Raw genomic sequence first — 20,207 nt, forward strand, 5'->3', positions numbered from 1 at the left:
GCAAATGAGTCACTGGATGCACAGAAATGAAGTGACATTGAGAATAGGAACTTATTCTGTGAATATGGCGCTGATAAAAGGCAAATAAATGAAAATAATAGCTCGCTATTCATAGCAAACTGAAATTATTCTGGGAACAGTTCAAGTGTTTGCTATGTTGAGTGGCATAAACCTTTTCCCCAGAATGATTCCACAATTTCAGTTATTTCCTGAAATTGGTTCTTGGCAGGCAAAGAACAAGTTCAAGAGCACCTGTGAAAGCTGCACATGATCAGACTGCTTTGCTTAACTTCACCACACAGTGTGCAAAACTTGGAGCCTTTAGGAGTTCTTTAGGAGCCTTTAGGAGTTCTTCTTACGGAGCTGAATGGAAAAGACAGGAACAGTTCAGGGAAAATTTAGTGGGGAAAACCAGCCCAAAATTCCCAAACTAGTAAATTGAAGGGAACCTGTCAGAAAGATGGAGGGACTGTTTACAAGGGCAGGTAGTGAGAAGACAAGGGGGGAAGGGTTTCATACTGAAAGAGTAGATCTAGATAAGATATGAGGAAGAAATTTTTCCTTTTGAGGGTGGTGAGACCTGGCACAGGGCGTCCAGAGGAGCTGTGGTTGCCCCATCCCTGCAAGAGTCCAAGGCTGGATGGAGCTTGGAGAAACCTGGGATTGTGGAAGGTGTCCTTGTCCATGAATGAGCTATAAGGTCCCCTCCAACCCCAGCCATTCTCATTACATGATTTTCCTTCAGATCCTCCAAGTCTGGAGAACAAAGAAAAAGGAAATGTCATATATTTTGAGTTAGCAGATCTTCGAAAACGTTTCACTTGGGTAGTTTACGAGCAAACTAGCTTTGCTGAAGATACTATGAGATTGGTGGCACATTGGATATAGAACTTTAGGGAGGTAAAATTAGCCCTCACTGTAAAAATGGATGTAAAGATGCATTAAAGCGTTTCTGCTGAGCTCTGGCAGCACCTGGGGTACATTAATAACCTCAGTAACTGATGAATAGACGGCATTAACCTGGGAAAGCCCACATATGGAACCGACCGTATACATGGTAATGCTCTTGATGAGCTTCAGAAATACCCAACAGGAAAAAAAAAAAAAAAAAAAAAAAAAAAAAAAAAAAAGAGAAAAAACAATGTATCAGGGTAAGTGTAGTGACCTGTACACGAGGTGCGCAGGGAAACAACACAAACGCAGCAGAGGCTCTGAGGGAGGCCACAACCGACCTCAAACTGTGCATGGAGCAGGACTATCAGCTTTTTGACCAAAAAAAGGCAAACAAAAGGCAGGACGGGCACCTCGGAGAGCGGAGGCGCGGGGCTGAGGGAGGGACAGCCCCGTGAGGCGCCGCGCCCGCCCCGCCCCGCCCCGCCCCGCCCCGCCCCGCCCCGCCCCGCCCCGCCCCGCCCCGCCCCGCCCCGCCCCGCCCCGCGCTGACGGCGGCCGGGAGCGGCCAAGCCGCGTCCCGAGGGCTCTCCCGCCTCTCCCGCCTCTCCCGTCCCGGGCGGCCGCTCCGGGAGCTCCCTGCCCGGCTATGGAGCTGTGGCAGGTGCCGCTGAGCTTCTCCCGCCTCCGCATGTTCCCTTTCTTCGACCTGGCGCATTATGTCGCCTCCATCCTGGCGCTGAAGGAGCAGCGGGGTGAGCAGGGCGGGACGGGACGGGGCGGACACCCCACACCCCCATGGCAATCCCGGTGTTGCCCCGTTGTCCCCCGGCCCTGCGGGGTGCCCAGCCCCGGCAGGGTGAGGATGGGGCCCCGAGGGGAGCCGCCGTCCCCGTTACCCCGTGGCCGTGCAAAGGGGATTGATTGTCTGCCGCCTGCATTAGTCCGTCTGTCCATAAGCGTTGTCTCACTGCCCGCAAAAGACACCCAGCCAAGCTTTTCTCGCTTTCCAGAACTTAAGAGGCGCTGGCGAAATCAGCCAAGAGTTATGTTGGAAAGCTTTGAGTTTTTTATTCAGTTGTTTGTTTGTTTGTTTGTTTGAGTTGTGAAGTTTGGAGTAAAAGGGCTGGGGCCCCTCGAAGTTAGGTTTATGGGTTTATGCAGTGAATGTGTGTGTAACACAGGCCAATATCTCTCTGCCCACAGTTGCATCTGAGAGGAGAGATTAACTAGACCTTACATCTTTCACACCCCTTGTTTTGTGCAGGGGGTTGTTAAGGCCTTTCTGTCTTGTAGGAAACAGCTCAGGACTCTCATGGGTAGGTCCTGTGCCAGTGGCTTGTCAGCCTTGTACCCTGTAGATTGTAAAGTGAATTTAGCGAAGCTTTCCACTTCAACTAACAAGGTTTTGTATGAGAGCACATCACGGCACTTCAGTCTGCATGCTCTCTTCCAGAAAATCGTTTACACTGTGGCTGTTAACCCCAAGCCTTTTTTTTTTTTTCTTTTTTTGCGTTTGTTTTTTTTTTCTTTTGCTGTCACAAATGTAGACGCTGGCCTGGTTTCAATGTTTAGAATTAAGCTACTTGTGGTGTGGGTTTAGACATGTTTACAGTAACTGTGCATCCCAGGTGATAACTGTGTGGGAAACTGAGCTGGCTTTTGGGGTTATAGTGTAAATTTGGGAGCTGCTGCTTGCCTCAGATTTCTAGGGCTCTGCACTGTTTGTTTGGTGAGAGCTTGTTCTTTGGTCCCTTCCTAGGTCTTCCAAGGTGAATTTTGACCATCTGCTGGGGAAATGCACTTAACAGACTGTGAAGACTGCTATAAAGTGCTTATGCATTCTAGAATCTTCACCAAATTTTGTTAATGCTGCTAAAATTTTTAGTGGGTGCTGGGCTGTGGCATTGTGTAATGTGTTGGTTCCATTTAGAAAGGGACTTTCTGACGTTATCATGCAGTACTTTTAAACTTCCCTCAGTCATGGGCACACCTAAAGATAAGGAAGAGAGGCCTCTCTGCATAGTTTTAGTGAGACAGCACTTACGGAAAGTAAAATTGCTGTCAGTAGTCTGGTCAGATCCATGCTCCTATTTTTTTTTTTTTTCCTTCTCGGCTTAATAGCTGGTAGTTCAGAATTCCTGAGTATTTTCTAATAGTTGGAATTAATAGCTGTAATCCAGGTGACTGCCTGCTGGCCTGTTTCTCAGTTCCCAAGTGGTTTGAACTGAGTATTAAATCATAACTGAAATAACAGTTATTATGAATACTCAGTATGGATATATTATTGTCAATTAATGCTGTCTAGGCTTTATGTTCTTTTTGGAAACTTACAACAGTAGCTATATTTGACAGGGAAATTACGGGATAGCCTTGAGTGCCTGTTGATGTAAGAAGTATGTGGTCAAGTTACAGCCACATTCATTTTATCCCAGATTACTGTCTCATTAAAATACCAACCCACCCCCACTGCTTAAAATCAGATGCAGTGTGGGCATTTGGATCATGGATGGGTGCACACTGACTGGGACTTTTCCAATCCTCCTAGCCAGGCTTTCTTGCTCACTTGTTACTGGCAAACTACAGCAGTGGCAGCCAATTTGTGGCTTTCTGCGTGTTTTAAAAGAAGAGTTCTTGATTAGTGCTTTGAGAGTGTCTTAGGAGTTGCTTGCTTGTAACTCCAGCCAGGTGCAGAGCTGGCAATTTTCTTTTTGTGGGATGGAGGGACAGCAAAAGGTGTTGATGGTTGAGGATGTGTCATATTTGTTTTGTTCCTGACATTTTTCTGTGATGTGTTTGAGTTGATTTGAAGAGAAATAATTTCTTCAGCATAGTCTTGCTCTGTTAAGTCTGACTCCATAAAACCTTTTTCTTAACTGATGATATTCTATGTGCTTGAATGGGGTACTAGACAAACTATGTACAAATCCCGCTGGTGTGCTCATAGATTTGTCTGTAGTATGCATTATTGCCTATTTGGAACATTCAGAAAAGTTTGAAGCAGATATAATTCTATTGACGGAAATAGTTAGTTGGTAAACGTTTGGCTTGTTTGTTTGCTAGTGTATTTTTGTGCATTTGTTTTGGTTTTTTGTTTTGTTTGGGGTTTTTTGAAGTTTTTTCCCTTGATTGTGTTTGGTTTTTTTAATGTTACTATTGTTCAGGAACAATTCTTAAAACCATATTCAAAATTAATCCTTGTGTTTTGAAACCTTTCCTTAACTTTCAGAAGCGTACATCTGCAGGGCTGGTGGCCTTCTGGCAGATCCACCATTGCGTGGTTGTGTGATGCCTCATTAATTTTAGAGGATGCATCAGAGGACAAATATAAATGACCACTTTGTATAATGACCTACTTAAAACTGAATTTGTCTTCTGAAAAGCTACACCCTAGTAATAACTTAAGTAGCAATGCTGAGATGATCTTTAAACCCGTATCCACTTTTTTTGCCTCATTGTCTTCTGTATTGTGTATATTCCTTGTTAGGAAGCAGGTATGAATTGTTAAAAACTGGCATTTGAGCCATTTCTAGTGCTGACCAACAGAAACATCTTGAAGTGCAATAGAGGTTCCACTTTCTTGACCTTTTATTTGTAAAATGAATAAATTTACATGCATTGTTGTGGAGCTTACTGGTATAGGACAATCTGGATGTGCCCTCAGAACTGAAAAACACTTGCTGCTAGTGGTGAGGCAAAGGAAGTGTGGAGAAGCTGGTGACTGTTGGGCAGGAGAATAGGTCTCTGTTCTCTCTTCAGATCCAATTTTAAACCTACTCCAAAAGTAGTAAGCAAAAGCCATTAATAATTTGCAAATGTCTTAACTTAGAGCTCCAGGTACTGCAGTTTGAAAAATAAATTACAAAATAGTTAGAAACAAAAGAGATGTTATTTGTATTCAAGTACTCTGTAATGCTTAGGAGTGATCATTTTTATAAATTGACTGTTTTATGGGCATTTAGGTAGTGCTGCAGTACTTGATATCTATGCCAGCACTAAAACTGGAACAGTCTTGTTAATGCATTGAATGAATTGAGAGTGCTGTATGCTTTTTTAAATGTTTGAGCCTCTCATCTTTGGTAGGAGCTTCTTTTCCCACAGAAATTCTTGATAAACCAAAGCTTCTACTCTGAATTGGGAGCAGATGTCAAACTTCGTTTTGGGGCAGACAGTAGTGCTTTTGTGAACTTCAGCCTTTGGACTATGGAAAATTAAACTTGTTCAGGCAAACAGCTCAGGAGCAGTGTAAAGGGAAGCTTTGGCAACACTGAACTTTCAAAGTGGAAGGAAGTACTCAAAACAACTACTTGAGGATATTTCTAGCTTTGGTAAAATGTTGTTTTCCTCTGAAAATGGTTAATACTTCCCATTACCTCCAGAATAGTTTTTTAATATTATGTACTCTTTTTGGCATAGTTAACTTGCTTTTTAAAATGATAGTTCATTTTAAAGATGATGAAATAAACCAAACTATAAACCTGTTAGTAAAGAGGGAAATTTACATGTATTATTATAGTTCAAGGTAATCTTCCCCCCCCCACCCTTCAAGAGTGCAGGTGAAAACGATTTGATAATTATCTTGGAAACAGCTTTCATTTTGGCCAGCAGTCACAGCAGGATATTAGGAGAAAAGAAGAGAAAACAGTTGCCTTGAATTCTTGGAACCCTCAAAAGCAGAAATGGAATTCCTAGAATAACCCTCCAAATGTCAGCAATCCTGTTTAGATTAGCCACTTAGGTGTTTTTAATACAAATTTGAAAGCAACTGTGTCCCTGTGTCAAACTGGTAACAAGAAGACCTCGCTGCTATGCTCTGAAAGCTTTTTCTTCTTGGTACCTAGATATAACAAACTAATGCACTAAAGATATTCAGAGAACACTTTTTGTCAGCCTTTCACTTCTGTTTAGGAGCTTAAGTTAAAGTCACCATACCCTGAGATTTGTATTTCTGGAAAATTTTCCTGTGAGAGCCTGCTGATTGTTGGAGGATTTTTCATTATCTGAAGGAACTAAATTGAAAAATACTGACCTTTAAAACATGATGCTATTCTCCGGTTTTCATTTCTGTTTATGCAGAATGTTATATGGTTGTTTTTTTTTCCCCCCAGGCATTGTGGAAGTGTCGGTCCGAAGTCCCTTGGCCTGCTGGTTTAGTGCAATGCTTTATTGCTTTGGGGGTTCAGTTTTGTCTTCCTTGATGCTTGGTGAACCTCCAGTAGCATTTCTGGCAAAGACCATAAATATTCTACTGGCATCCTCAGTCTGGTAAGCAGCCACAGTTGGGTAAGATGAGTAATATTGGCTCCAAGGAAGCTGTATGCTGTACGCTGATACTGTGCCATCAAGGTAAAAGTGTTGTGGATTTGGATGCTGTCTCTTCATCCAGGATCATTCTCTATAATCCTGTTGTCTGGGAACAGAGAGCAACTCTAACAGCCCGCTGTGTAACCAAATGCTCTGTTGCTAGATTAGACTGGCCTTAGGTTTTTTTAGTATTCCTGGTCAAAGAGCTGCCTTAGGTTTTTTTAGTATTCCTGGTCAAAGAGCTGCAAACATTACTTTTTAATGAAGTTATTCGGTTGCTGATTTACTGAAAATAGGTATGTTATAAATGCCGTCAGGTTTTTAAAAAGTAGCTCTTGAAGACCAGAACCTGGCTGGTGTAAAAATTTTGGCTTTTCCTGTAACTGAAGTTCCAGGGCACATCTTTCCTCCAGTTCCTAGTACCAGACACTTTTTTTTTTCTGTATTTCATTCCATCCCAGATGGGCAGATGTTGCGGTGGAAGACAGTAGCTAGCTGAATTGTATGATTGAATCAAGTGTTAGGCATGTTGGCCTGCTTTTCAGTTAAAAAAAACATTCTGGAGTTATTTTCATATGAATGTGGTCTTCCAGGGGAGTTCATTTGTTCCAGAAAGTGATCTTTGAAGAAAACTTCAAACCTAACAAAAATTATGAGCAGCAGTGGGGTTTTGAGTTTAGAAATCTCAATCACTATATTTGGAGAGTCTGGCCTGCTTAAAATCCTTTAGTTGTCTCACGTGTCCTATAAGTTTTACAATTGCAAATTCATTAAAATGAAAGCAAGTGTTTCTCTCTGTCTGGGTATATGTATTAGTTTTATGGCCTTTGTGTTGCAGTAGAAGATGACATAGTTAATTTGGTGAAATTAACAATATGTATTATTAGTAAATTATTCCAGAATCTGCCTGTGGTTGTGTTAATCTGATGTGGGCAGACTGATTGCCAGTTTCAAGTGACATGAACTAGGAGTACACTTGAAGAGAGCAGGATTTCTGTTTAACTCACCGTGGTCAAATGTGATTTGCTGTGCACAAATTAAAGGAGGTTTTAGTGAGGAGCTGTGAACGTTACAAAACGTTTTAAGCTTCCAGCTTTACAAAGTCCCCTCTTCCTGAGTGTAGTGACCTTAATTCCTGGTCCCAGATCGTGCAAAATGGAACTCCTCAAGCCACACTTGGGGCTGGAAAGTGAGTGGAGTCGTGCTGGGCTTGAGGAATGCTCCTGAATAGTCTGTAGGACAGCGGCATCTACTGTTAGCAGAGATTACAGGCAGGAATGCCGTGGTGGGCCTCCAGGGCCAGCCTCGGTCTTGTCCCCACTGCTTCAGGGTCCTAAACCCACATTCTGCAGATCTGAATTAGTTCTGGTGGTGAGTTGTCTGGGGAGTAGGTGGTTTAAATGGCTTTTTGCAGTAGCCTGTAAATACATCCTCTCTTTAAGTCTTTGGCTTCATATCAGCTGAAGCCTGGTTGCAGACAGGGCATCTGACTTTACAATAAGAGATAAAGGGAAGGGCCTCAGAAATTATTGGTAGGCAGGATTGAGATCAAAAACCTTAAAGCAAGGGGCAGTGTCTTTTTTTTTTTTTTTTAAGAAAACAAAATTTATCCTTCTCTTTAAACGCTTTCTCTGCTCTTATGCGATTATTACTCTTACTTCTGTGCTGAAATAATCTACTTAAGATAACTTAATCAAGATACTTATTCTTGATTGGGTTCTTGTGAATGTCTCAGTAAGAACTGGATTTTATTTATTACTGAAGACATATAATAAAACACCACCTAATCTAATCTTTTAAAATTTGCTTTCACTTAGGATTTAACTGTTAGCCATCGTCACTTGGTTTTAAAAGCAAGTTGATCAAAGATATTTTGTGTATTGTTCTCTCAATGCTTTGAATAAAAAAATGTGCTTGCAATTGGCAAGCTGGAAAAGCTAGAATTGGTGAGTACTAAGATGTTAAATGTGTTTAAAAATAGCCATGCATTTCATGTAGTATGACATTAACTAGTGGAGGCATTCTTGCTGAAGTTATATAATTCCCGGTACTTACAGTCTGGAAGTCAGCATTTAATTTACCACTCTGTTGTAATCCTATTAAAAAAATCCCAAACAAAACAAAACAACCCCCTACACTGAACTAAACAAAAAATGACTCACAAGATACACTCAAACCACACAAAGTCAATCAGATACCACTTTAATGACTTGAATTATAAAGATGTGATATATAAGGTGTAGAACAATTGGAAAAATGTAAAGCTGTTTCGCATGGACTTCAGCAGATTCCTCTCTGTGACAGTGAGGCAGTAATGTTTGGTTTTGGTGCAAGAACCTCAGGCATGCTCAGAAGCTTTTCAAATTTGTTCTAAGATGTGAGCCATGAGACTTTGAGTTGTCAGTAGTATATCAGGCATTGCTAGTCATATTCCAAAAATATCTTTAAAGATTATGAAAAGATAATTCCCTAGCAAAAATGTGGCTAATGTTTTCTTTCTGATGATTTTCAGGTATCTAGTGTTTTACTGCCCAGAAGACATATTCTGCCGCTGCTTTTCCTTTCTGCCTCTTCGTCTTCTGGTAGCAGGGATGAAAGAAGTGACAAGGACTTGGAAGATCACAGATGGCATTGCACATGCAGACATTGTCTACAAAGATGCCTGTATTATCATGGTGGCTGTGGGCTGGGCCAGAGGTAACATGCACAGCATCTTGTTCTGAGGGTTTGGGGTTTTTGAGGTGGTGTTTAAATGTCTAGCCCCTCAGCAGAACTGTAGCACCATCCTTGCTGTGCTGGGCATGGTAGTCCTGGTGCAGTCTGATGTCCCCTGAAGGAAGAAGCCTGTGCTGCAGATTTTCTGCCTGAATTAAGGGTGACATTGAAGGACTTGGAGGGGAGTTCCTTTCAGAAGGTCTTAGGAGAGCTTGCAGGATGGGCAGTTGATGACAATAAAGAAGTAAATCATCTGTGTAGCTGTTGCTGAACTTTCCAACTGCATTATTGCCTCAGAGCTGTGTCCTTGCACAAGGCTGGAGAACTAGGTATCTTAGGTTTTTAGGTTGTAACCATTAATTGGTTTTAAACATGGGGACGACCCTTGTCGGCTGCCTGCCATTTGGAATTCTGGAAGCCACCCTCCTGACAGCTATCTTTGCAGCCCCAGCAGGGTCACTTCAGAAAGTAGTTGTGCAGCTCTTGTTTCTGCTTGATTCTGTGCTGCTGTGGAAAGCAACACATGTGAATGTGATGATTGCATCAGTTCAGATGCTGTCCCTTACAGGCAGACCTGAGCTTCTTGCTGAGTAACTCAGCCTCTGAGGTCTTGTGGCTGTTGTTTGAGTCTTGTTTGTATGAGAGGTTGGATTAAGTCTTTTTAAGTCTGGGCTTTGGTCACATTTAGCACCTGGTGTCACGAGTTTTTCTGGGAGCAATGGCAGTGGAAATTTGCTATAAATCTCTGCAATTTCAGGTGCTGGTGGAGGCTTAATTTCCAACTTTGAGCAGCTGGTGAGAGGAGTGTGGAAACCTGAAACCAATGAGCTCCTACACATGTCCTAGTAAGTTTTTTTAAAAAAACTGCAACAAGTTAGCTGTTGTTTTGCTGGGTCCTTGTGTGGATGCTTACTTTCAGTGGTTGAAGCCAAAAAAAAAAAGCCCACAAACCATTAGGACATTTGTACTCTTTTTTGGTGTGTGTAATTTGAAAGATGGGACAATGAACTTTGGGACTTTTAGAAGATGTTTTAATCATTTTGTGCTCACAGCCCAAGAGCTGCAAATGGGAAGAGAAGTCAACAAAACTTGTCAGAAAGTAGTAAAGACCTAGTGGGGAGTTGCTAGAAAGCAGTATTGGCTCAGTTTGTCTTACAGGGACATGGTCTTCTGTCCAAGATGAAAGCACAGTGGAACTAGAAATACAGAAGTGAATTTTGATGTATGTTCTGAGCATCACTAAGATGGCTTCCTTTGAACACTGTCACTCTTACTTTTGCTGCCAGTGCTATTTTTCTCCAAAGACATCAATTATTTGAGAAGGTACAAATTGGTTATTCAGTATAGCAGAAATGACCTGCAAGATGGGAAAAGTTACTTCTCTTACAGAAGCAAAGAATGAGGAATATTACATGCCTCCTGGTTTTCTCTGTAAAATGAGAATTGAAACAGGCTGGAAAGCCACAAGCTATTATTGTAAGTCAAGATAAGGTCACTGTGATAATTTCCTAAAATTCTTTTGATCTTTCCCAGGTTACAGTCGGGTCTTTAAAAATAATAATTTTATTTTTTTAAAAAGCTATCTTGCTTTTCAGCAGTCACTCCTAGACACAGAATAACAGGAGAGACATTTGTAGCCTTCTCTTTGGCAATATTTCAACTTTTTGTGGATTGTGTTAGTTGTTGGCTTTTTTGAAATTCCAGGTATTTAGAATTTCTCTTTCTCTTGTCAGTGCCTAAATGGCAGTCCTGAAAGTAAACTTCCAGAAGAAAAGATGACTCTCATAAATAGCACTGTAGACACAAATAAAATTGTCTTTTCAGGTGCAACACCAGAACAATGCTTACTGATTGGCATCACTTGCATATATTTTCCTTCTCCACTGTGGACATGGCTCAAAAAAGATTTTAAAAGCTTTGTTTATGTATAAGTCTTAAGAGCATTAGATTGAACTCAGTTACAGAGTTAAAAACATCAAACATCTTGCCAATGGATGAGATGCCTGTGTACACAGAGTTGTTTTTTGGGCTTTTGAGCAGGAATTTGATGTTGTTTTTGGTTCCTGAAAAGACAGTGAAGAACATATCCACAATAGATGCTCTGTAATAACACGAATGTCACCTGTACATGTCACATGCAGATTAAGAAATGCACAGAATTCTGGATAACTGACCAAATATCTCTTGCTTTCTGGCTGCATACCTAGGAAGGGATTCAGTACTGCAACAAAGATTGCTGTAAACTGGAAACAGAGTGGAAATCTTTGTATGTCTCAGGTCAGCACAGCTGTGTTGACAAAACCTGGCCATACAGGCCTGGCTCCACTCAGTTTTAAGCTGATATAGCCCCAGAGCTGCTGCAGTGTTACACTGGACCAAAACTTGGACTATGTTACTCTTCAACACCTTAAGCAGGTCCTTGGAGTAACTAACTCCTGGAGTATAGTATAGGAACCTGTTTTTATGTCTAGTCCAGGCAGTGTGAGCTCTGTAATTTAAGTCTTCAATAAGATATGTTGGGAGAGGAAGAAGAGAATCAAACTGACCTATAAAGTCTGAATAGGAGCATTGATTTGAGGAATATTTGTCAAATAGGAGTTTGCTGGATGTCTGAAGTAGTGCTGGACTTGATTTATGGACAGACAGCATAGAAATAGTATATAAAGTGAAAATCTTAATTTAGTTATAGCTGAATTTTGGATCTTACCACTGTTACCACAAGTTTTCATTAGTTCTATTCAGAAATAATTATTTTGCACACTTAAGAACATGTATTGCTTTCCAGGCAACTTCCACTGTAGAGCAGAGAAGAGAAATTAACATTCTTTGTTTGATTTCTAGCCCTGTGAAGGTAACTTTGATAGGAGCAGTTCTTTTCACCCTGCAACGCAGACAGTACTTGCCAATAGCAAAGCACAACCTTGTGTTTTTATACACCATCTTTCTTGTTGTCTTCAAGGTAAGAATTTGAAAGTGATTAGTGACCAAATAATAGAAAATATTTTATTTAATTATTAAAATGCATGTTGCTTGATGGGAAGGCCAGCTCCTGCTGAAGATATGTGTTTAGAGTTCTGTACATGGGCAGAATGGATGACCTGTTCTGTTACTGATTCTGTTCAATGTATGCAGGAAACAGGGAGGAAAAGAAATAATCGGGAATTTTGGCACTCAGTATTTGATACTCCAGGCTTGTTCGTCTGTAATCTCAAAAAAAGAAAAAAAAAAGGCTTATTCTTGTAGAATGAAAACGAAACTCTCCTGTTCTCTGTCTTTTGTGTGTACCTATGCAGTCGCCAGTGGGTCTGTAAGATTCTCATTTGATTTAAAATGTTCACACAATAAGTGTTTGGGTGGGAAGGGAAGGCATACCAAAACTACTTTGAAGTAGCTGTAACTATTTTGTAATAAAATAGACACTACTTCTCTATTGAAGTCTTCAGTCCTTCCAGTCTTGTTCATTTCCAGGATGATCTCTTTCTTCTGGGTTACTAGTTTTTAAGAAAACATAATCTCTGTTAGCTGATAGCTGGAAATTTTAAGAGCTCCAGAGCTGGTGTTGAACAGACCGTAGAATGTGTGGAAGTGTGGTTGCCAGTCTCCTTTCTGGGAAGGAGCTGACAAGTTTAGTTCTGCAGAAGTTAACTTTAGGGAGCCAAGGCTTGAAGCCTATGTCCTTGATTTTCCATCTGAAATGATAAAGGCGTTGTTGAACTGTGGATGCTGGGAATGAAGAAGGAAAGGAATGTTACTCTGGAAGTGAGAAATTGCAGGTGTCCACAGAAGCTGCCTGTCCAGCTTCACTGGAGTAACTAAATCCTTACACTGATGGTTGTACTGACAGTCAGGAACTCGCACCCACTTAGCAAATAAACTAATAAAGCAAGAGTGTATCTGGTATAGTCCTTTAATAATGTCTCCTAGAAACTTAGCATGTCTCTGAAAGCTGTAGAAACTGTTGCAATATAAACTTGTCCAGTACCCGGATCTGAAAAATAGGTTTTTTAGTCCTGATTCCAAGTTACGTGTCCTAAGGGGTGCCCACCTAAATCTCTGAACTTTATGGAATGAATATGGCTGTCTGGAATTCTAATTAAAGTCTGGTTATGGAGCTATACATTCAAAATGGAATTACACATTCCATTCTTCCAATTTAAGTGGAAGGAAGCCACTCTGTTTAGTTTTTCAGTTTGAACAAGGCACAAAACTTACACATAAAAGTTGGTCTTCACCTTAAATGTATGGCATTAAATTCAATTTGCTGTCAGGATGATGAATCTTTCAGGGAGGTTTTTTTGTGCACATTGTTTGTGTATAGCTCATAGAAGCATAGAGTCATACAATGTTAAGGGCTGGAAGAGGTCTCAAAGATCATCCAGTTCCATCTCCCTACCATGGGCAGAGACATCTTCTACAAGGCCAGGCTTGTCGAGGCTGTATCCAGCCTGGTCTTGAACATTACCAGGGTTGGGGTATCAGCAACATCTCAGGGCAACCTGTATCTCACCACCCTCACTGTAAAGAATTTCTTCCTAGAATCCAGTTTACATTTCCCCTCTTTCAATCAGTACCCATTCCCCCTTGTCCTATTGCTCCAGTTCCCAAAGAAAAATCCCTCTCTAACCTCCCTGTAGATCCCCTTCATAGCTGTGTGAAGAGTGTTGGTCAGAAAGAAAAGCATTTTCTTTGCCCACTTTCAGCTAAAATGAGCAGACTTCTGTTGGTGATTGCACAGCCTCATCCTTGTGTAGAAAGTTAAAAATGCCATACACCCCTTCAGCTTTGAACTTGTTTACCTGTGAAGCCATCACAACTTTTATTGTAACTTGATCCTTGTTCTTCGTAGGTAAAAATGATGTTGACAGGATGTGCAACTTCTCCACTTGCTCCCATTGAGGCTGCAGTGGGCCAAATGTTTTTTGGCTCACAAAAGACACCTTCCAAAGTGAAGGGGGAAAGTGCCACATCTTCCAACGGCTCTTCAGTCTGTGACCAGCCTTCTGAGCAGCACCATGAGGGTGCTAAGAAAAAACAAGCAAAGAAAACAGAATAAGTGACTTGAAATCCTTGTGATGGTGATGAAGATGTGTGTCTTCCAGATTAGGCTGGCTGAGACGTTTCTCTAAGGAAAGGAGAACAGGGATGTGTTGTGGTTTGCCTTCTTGGGATGTGTTGTGTAAGCTATGTGTAAATGCACATGTTGGGTTTGTGAGTTAAAACTATGAACTTTTATAGTGGTTAAAAGTTTACTAATTTTTGTACTTACGACAACTTCAAATGCTTATATGTTGAAAAGATAATTTCAAAAATGTGATAATCATTTTTTTTTTCCTACTGTATCACTTGTTTCACATCTTCCTATCCCCCAGTTCTTATGTGTCATTTTGATAACACTGATTTGTACTGTCAGGTGTTCACTGTGGCATGTCCCAAAAAAGTAATTAAGTGAGGCTTAATCACATTGCATTGTGTAGAATCATAAAAATGTACCGATTTAATGCCTTTAAACTAGAAAAGTAACTGAACTATTGTTGTAATTCACATTGCATTGATCTAGATTTTCTTCATTTCTTAAAGTGAATATTTTAAAATAATATTTTTAAATGTTCTAAAATGAGAGTATATTATCTCATAAATATTAACTGGCACTTTAAAAAATCTTAGTTGGCAAGTAGAAGCACATCAATATTTTTGTTGTTGGCTTACTTGGATTCTTATTTGCAAGCATTTGAGATGTAGGTGTTTTTTGCCACATTAGTGTTTTACAAGTAGTTTGTAGTTATCTTCTGGTTCATTTGGGTCTAGACATTCTTTGCCTGCATTTTTTTCCAAGCATATGCACTTATTTCTTTTCAAAGACAAACTTCATTAGGAAGAATACTGGGCAGTACATCTACCTTGTTTAGTCAGCATCCTGAGCTGCAGCACAGGGATGGGAGCAGAATGTTACCCCCATAACCCACGAGGGAGTGGTCAGTGAGCTGCTAGAATACCTGGACACTCCCAAGTGGTGGGATGGGATCCACCCAGGGATGCTGAGGGAGCTGACAGAGAGCTCGCTGGGCCACTTCCAATCATTTACCAGCACTCCAGGCAAACTGGGGACGTCCCAGTTCACTGGAGGTTGGCAAATGTGACATGCATCTACAGGAATGGTCAGAAGGAAGATCCAGGGAATTGGAGGCCTGTCAGGAGCCCTGAGTGCCAGGGAGGCCCTGGAGCAGGTCACCTTGAGTGCCATCAGGAGCAGGACAGCCAGGGCATCAGCCCCGGCCAGCCTGGGTTAGGAGAGGCAGGTCCTGCCTGATCTCCTCCTGTGCCAAGGTCACCCGCTCAGGGCTGAGGGAAGGGCTGTGGATGTGTCTGCCCGGACTTCACAGAGCCTTTGGCACCTTCTCCCACAGCATCTCCTGAAGAAACGCTGCTCATGGCCAGGTCCTGTGCCCTGGGGGAAGAAGGGGCTGAGGGCAGGGCCGGGAGCGCTGGGACACGGAGGGACACCCGGCTGGGCCGGCACCAGGGGGGCTCCCATGGGATCAGAGCTAGGGCCAGGCCTGCCTGCCATCCTCACCAAAGCTCTGCACGGGGCAGGGAGGGCCCCCTCAGCCGGCTCCTGCCAGCCCCAGGCTGGGTGGGATGTGGATCTGCCGGGGACAGGAGGGCTCTGCAGAGGGGTCTGGCCAGGCTGGATCCACGGCATGAGGGACAGCCGGGGAAGTGCTGGCTCCTGCCCTCGGGTCACAACAACCCCTGCAGCTCCAGGCTGGGGGAGAGGGGCTGGAAAAGGCCCCGGGGGTGCCGTGCCGGCAGCCGGACCCAGCGCAGGGGTGCCCGGGGGCCGAGAGGCCGATGGCCCCGGGCTGTGCCGGCCGTGGGGCGGCAGCGGGAGCGGGGCAGGGCCCGGCCCTGGGCCGGCCCTGCTGAGGCCGCATCTCAAAGCCTGGGGGCTGTGCTGGGCCTCCCATGGTAAGAAGGACTTTGAGGGGCTGGAGCGTGTCTGGGGAAGGGAACGGAGCCCCAGCAGGGGCTGAGGGAGCTGGGAAGGGGCTCAGGCTGCAGAGAAGGAGGCTCGGGGGGCCCTTGTGGCTCTGCACAGCTCCTGCCAGGAGGGCACAGCCGGGGGGTCGGGCTGTGCTCCAGGGAACAGGGACGGGAGCAGAGGGAACGGCCTCAGGCTGGGCCAGGGCAGGTTAATTTGGATATTAAGGAGAATTTTTTCACAGAAATTGTGAAAAGCATTGGAACAGGCTATCCAGTGAGGTGGTGGAGTAAACATCCATGGAGGGATTTAAAAGGGCGTGTAGACATTGCACATGGGGATATGGTTTAGTGTTGGCCTTAGCCATGCTGAGTTAATGCTTGACTTGATCTTAAAAGTCTGTTCCAACCTAAACCACTCTTTAATGTCAGAAGCACTGAAAGTTTTTATTAGCATTTGCTGAAATCTTGCTGCTTTCTGCTTGTTGCATCTCTTTTTTTACTCAAGATGTGAAGCAGTTCTAAGTGGCATTCACTTCATAACTGAGAACTTTGGCATTTTAAAGATGTTACAATACATAAGAATAGAATCTTTTCAGGGGGATCTTTACATTGATGTGCCAATTTTCAGAATAAACCATTTTTACAAAATTAGACTATTTTCTTCAGAGAGTACTGCTTTGAAGAGCGTTGTTCAGCAAAGAGGGGTTAGGTTAATCTTTGTGCAGAATGCCAGAGAGAATGTGGAGGGAGATCTGATTTGAAAAGACAAAGTTCTAGTTCCAGGTACATCTCTAAATTTAGAAAAGCTGTCACCAATGCTGTGCTTAGAGAAAAGAAAAATAAAAGTACCAAAGAAATTTCTTGTGCCTGAGTAGTCACATTTCCATGGTGATGACCAAAAGCATTGAACTCAGTTTGAAATCCAACTTCATTGCAACTTCATTGCTGTACCTTGAAAGCTAAAATTACTATTTTCTTTAACACTTAAGAAGAATTAAACAAAATACCCCAAACTCTTTGGACAAACTGGCAGTCATATTCCACTGGCAGTCATATTACACTGACACTTAGTGCTCAGTTACAAATGCTTGGAGTATTCACTTGGTGTCTCATTTTTTTGTAGCTTGATGTCATGGATTAACTTGAAGCTGCCAATCGACTAGTTAATAATCAGCTAGTTATAAAGCAACACCAGCACATGCTGCCTGTCCATGGTTTTTTAAAGTTTTGGATGTTTTTCTGAATAATTGTGTATTCTAGATCACATGAACCATACAGAATGGGATTGTGGCATGGAACCATGTTACACGTGTGTGAAATTCTGCATGAAAACTGACTATTCCCAGCCCAAGTCAATGTGAAAATATTCTTAGACTAAGTCTTTCACAAGTTTACAATTAGAGGGAAAAATGTATTGTTTTGTATTAATTTTCAGAGTTAAAGACAACCATATTAAAATTTTAAAAAATGTTTTCTTGTCTGAACACCTTAAAAATAATACACAGCACAAAAAATGTATATTGTGAGACAGAACACAAGTTATGCTGGCAGAAATCCTTGTTTAAGCACCATGAAAACAAAACTTTGTGTTTAAAGGTATCACATGTTTCTGAAGGATGAGTGCTCAAAAAAGCTACATGCAAATGTTCTGAGAACTACATTTTATGACACAGAAAAAGATAACCAGTTGCTCAGGGTTTAACCTGAATTCTGTCGGAGATATTAATACAGTGTGTCCAGGGTGTCTTAAATAAACAATTTCCAGCTTTTATGCTGATAGTTTTCTATCTCTGGTAGACTTTTCTGTGTGAGAATTTTGTTAACAATTTCTTATAACTGTTCTGGTAAAGCTTGTCAGATTCAGCACAGCTGCACATATGAACTACTCGGCTGTATCTAATTTTGTCATTAACCTGGTAAAATTAGGAGAAGCTGCCTTGTGCCTGTATAAAAAAAGTCATTCAGAAATTGCTTTATCAGCTCAGTTCTTGGGCTAGAAGGGCATATTCCTGGTTCAACCAATTGCTGTTCTGAGTAATTTCTACTAAATACACCCAGCTTGTGTAAAAAGGAACACCTTAAAATTTGCTTACATAACAGAAGTTTCTTTAGACAATAAATGCTATTTGCTTTCCTCTTCTGTTTTTTCTCCATTTCATTTTATTGCAAAAAAAAAAGTGGAGATGGGAGGATGTCACACAAGCAGTACCATCATCTGAAATGTGATTCTTCAGTGTATTGTTAGGCAAGACACAGTTGTTCAAGAATTCCAAACATCTGTCTTCTCTAGGAATCTGAATCTGCTCAGCATAAGGGGAATGCTGAAATCTAACATCTTCCAACAGTCTAGACAGTGAATGCAAGATTTACTTGGAGTGAATACACTTAATTCATAAGGTGAATCCTCATTTCTAAGGTCTAAGTGAAGTCTTAAATGAGTAGCAACAGAAAAACACCATTTGACGCCAAGATGAGAATCAAAAATGTGTTGTAAATAGTAATTTGCATTTGTCCTGATAAAACTGCTCTGTTAAGCAATCAAAAGCCTTTTGTGAAATGTGTGAAATTGTTCAGCGAGGAATAGATAGTAACATGAAGACTGACAGAGAAATACATTAATATTCTCAGGCAAGATCACTGATCTGCCAGTGGGTTTTATCTACAGTCAGGAAGCAGAATGTGGTGATCAAAATGGCATCCCAAATAAAAACTACTGCAATCCAGTGTGATAAATAGTTTATGCACAGCAACCTGCACCTGGGTTGCACAACCCCTAACCCCTGTCGTTGATAATTGCTGGTGGGTGAGAGGCTGGGCACGACCCAGCTGTGTTCTCTGACAGCCCAGAAAGACAAACCTGTCCTGAGCTCATCCCGCAATATGGACAGCAAGGGAAGAGGGATTCTGCCCCTCTGCCCTGCTCAGGTGAGACCCCACCTGCACCTGTGGGGTTCCCAGTGCAGGAAAGACATGAGTCACAAAAGTGATTAAAGGGCTGGAGCACCTCTCCTATGGAGAACTGGGGGCAGAGGCTCCTGGGAGACCTCATAGCAGCCTTCCAGTACCTAAAGGGGGCTTAAAAGAAAGGTGGGAGCAGACATTTTAGCAGGGCTGTAATGATGGAACAAGGGGTAATGGTTTTAAGCTGAAGGAAGGTCAAATCAGGGGATAATATTAGGGGAAAAAATTATGAGGATTGTGGTGAAACACTGAAGTGGGATGTCCAGAGAGGTGGCAGATGCCCCATCCCTGGAATCTTCAGAATCAGGTTGGATGAGGTGCTGATCTAGTCAAAAATGTTCCTGCTTATTGCTTGTGAGTTGGACTAGATGGCCTTTAAAAGTCCCTTCCAACCCAAACTATGCTCTGATTCTTTGATTCTATGAAAAAAAGATTTCTTCAGTGTTGAAACATTGTGAGAGGTTGAGGCAGCCCTTACTGACCCTGGAAGCTGATACTGCCAGTGTCACGTAGTTCTTGTGAAAGAAACTATAGGGCAAAAAAGGAAGAAACATGCATCTAAAAGAAAGAAACTGTGTTGTCTTTGGCTGAAATTTTAACAAGCGCTTTGGCACTTCTTCCCAAAATAAATTAGATAAAATTTTTTTTAGTGGTAGTCATTTCAATCAGAGTCACCTTCAGTTTGGTCAAATTTTCTCCTCCCCCTTAAAAGAAGACTGCTATCAGACAGTTGAATGTCAAGGCTAGATTAGATGGTTTTGGTTTTTAAGTTGGACTTTTTCATGGCCAAATTTGGAATAAAAGTACTGGAAGATACTTTGATCTAAAGCTTTTTGGCACACATTCTGTTCTCTGCAAATAATACCCATTTATGGTCCTGGGGTGTTTAGGAATTATGTGGAAGTATTTTTGAGTGTCTTTCAGTGGAATTTCAGAATACCTTTAAGGCACTTAACAAGTGCCTTACTCTGAGCAATATGAAAATACAAACTTACGTGGTTCTATTGTCGTAGCTGAATGTCAGAAACATCTAAGGTGAAGAAATCAGTTTTATATTGAAGAGGGTGCAATTTCATGGTAACTGCTTCATCACATGAGCAACTTCTGCAGTTCAAATGTTGTTTGTGTGAAAACTTTGCTCTTTTTACTTAACCTGCCACCCATGGTGCGCCAAAGCCTGGTTCTGACTCTCCCAGAGTGAGCTGTTTTCCTGCAAAGGAGGCAGTTGTTCTCTGGTGTTTGCTTTCTAGCTCCTGGAGACCTAAAGCAGCAGAGCAGGAGAGAGAGAGGCTGAGTGCTTTACTTGAAATTTTCAAGCTGGGAGCGAGGCCCATCTCTCTGGGCAGCTGGGGTGT

General features: G+C 42.0%; 1 protein-coding gene across 2 annotated transcripts in view; it reads left to right on the top strand.

Annotated features, from left to right (window-relative positions):
* Positions 1-1,451: 1,451 nt before the first annotated feature.
* The window catches only part of TMEM38B (transmembrane protein 38B), a 29,904-nt gene continuing 11,148 nt past the window's right edge, over positions 1,452-20,207 (top strand). Inside the window, exons 1-6 of one of the 2 annotated variants that reach the window (XM_084225010.1) lie at positions 1,452-1,646; positions 6,000-6,156; positions 8,708-8,892; positions 9,668-9,755; positions 11,752-11,869; positions 13,757-18,028. In XM_084225010.1, coding sequence (XP_084081136.1) covers positions 1,541-1,646; positions 6,000-6,156; positions 8,708-8,892; positions 9,668-9,755; positions 11,752-11,869; positions 13,757-13,963 — 861 coding nt within the window. In that variant the 5' untranslated portion in view covers positions 1,452-1,540 and the 3' untranslated portion in view covers positions 13,964-18,028. Of the gene's footprint in view, positions 1,647-5,999; positions 6,157-8,707; positions 8,893-9,667; positions 9,756-11,751; positions 11,870-13,756; positions 18,029-20,207 lie in introns of those variants that run through there. The other variant, XR_014616911.1, reaches the window with a different exon arrangement.

The sequence above is a fragment of the Fringilla coelebs genome, assembly GCF_963513975.1.
Source record: "Fringilla coelebs genome assembly, chromosome: Z".
Lineage (NCBI taxonomy): Eukaryota > Metazoa > Chordata > Aves > Passeriformes > Fringillidae > Fringilla > Fringilla coelebs.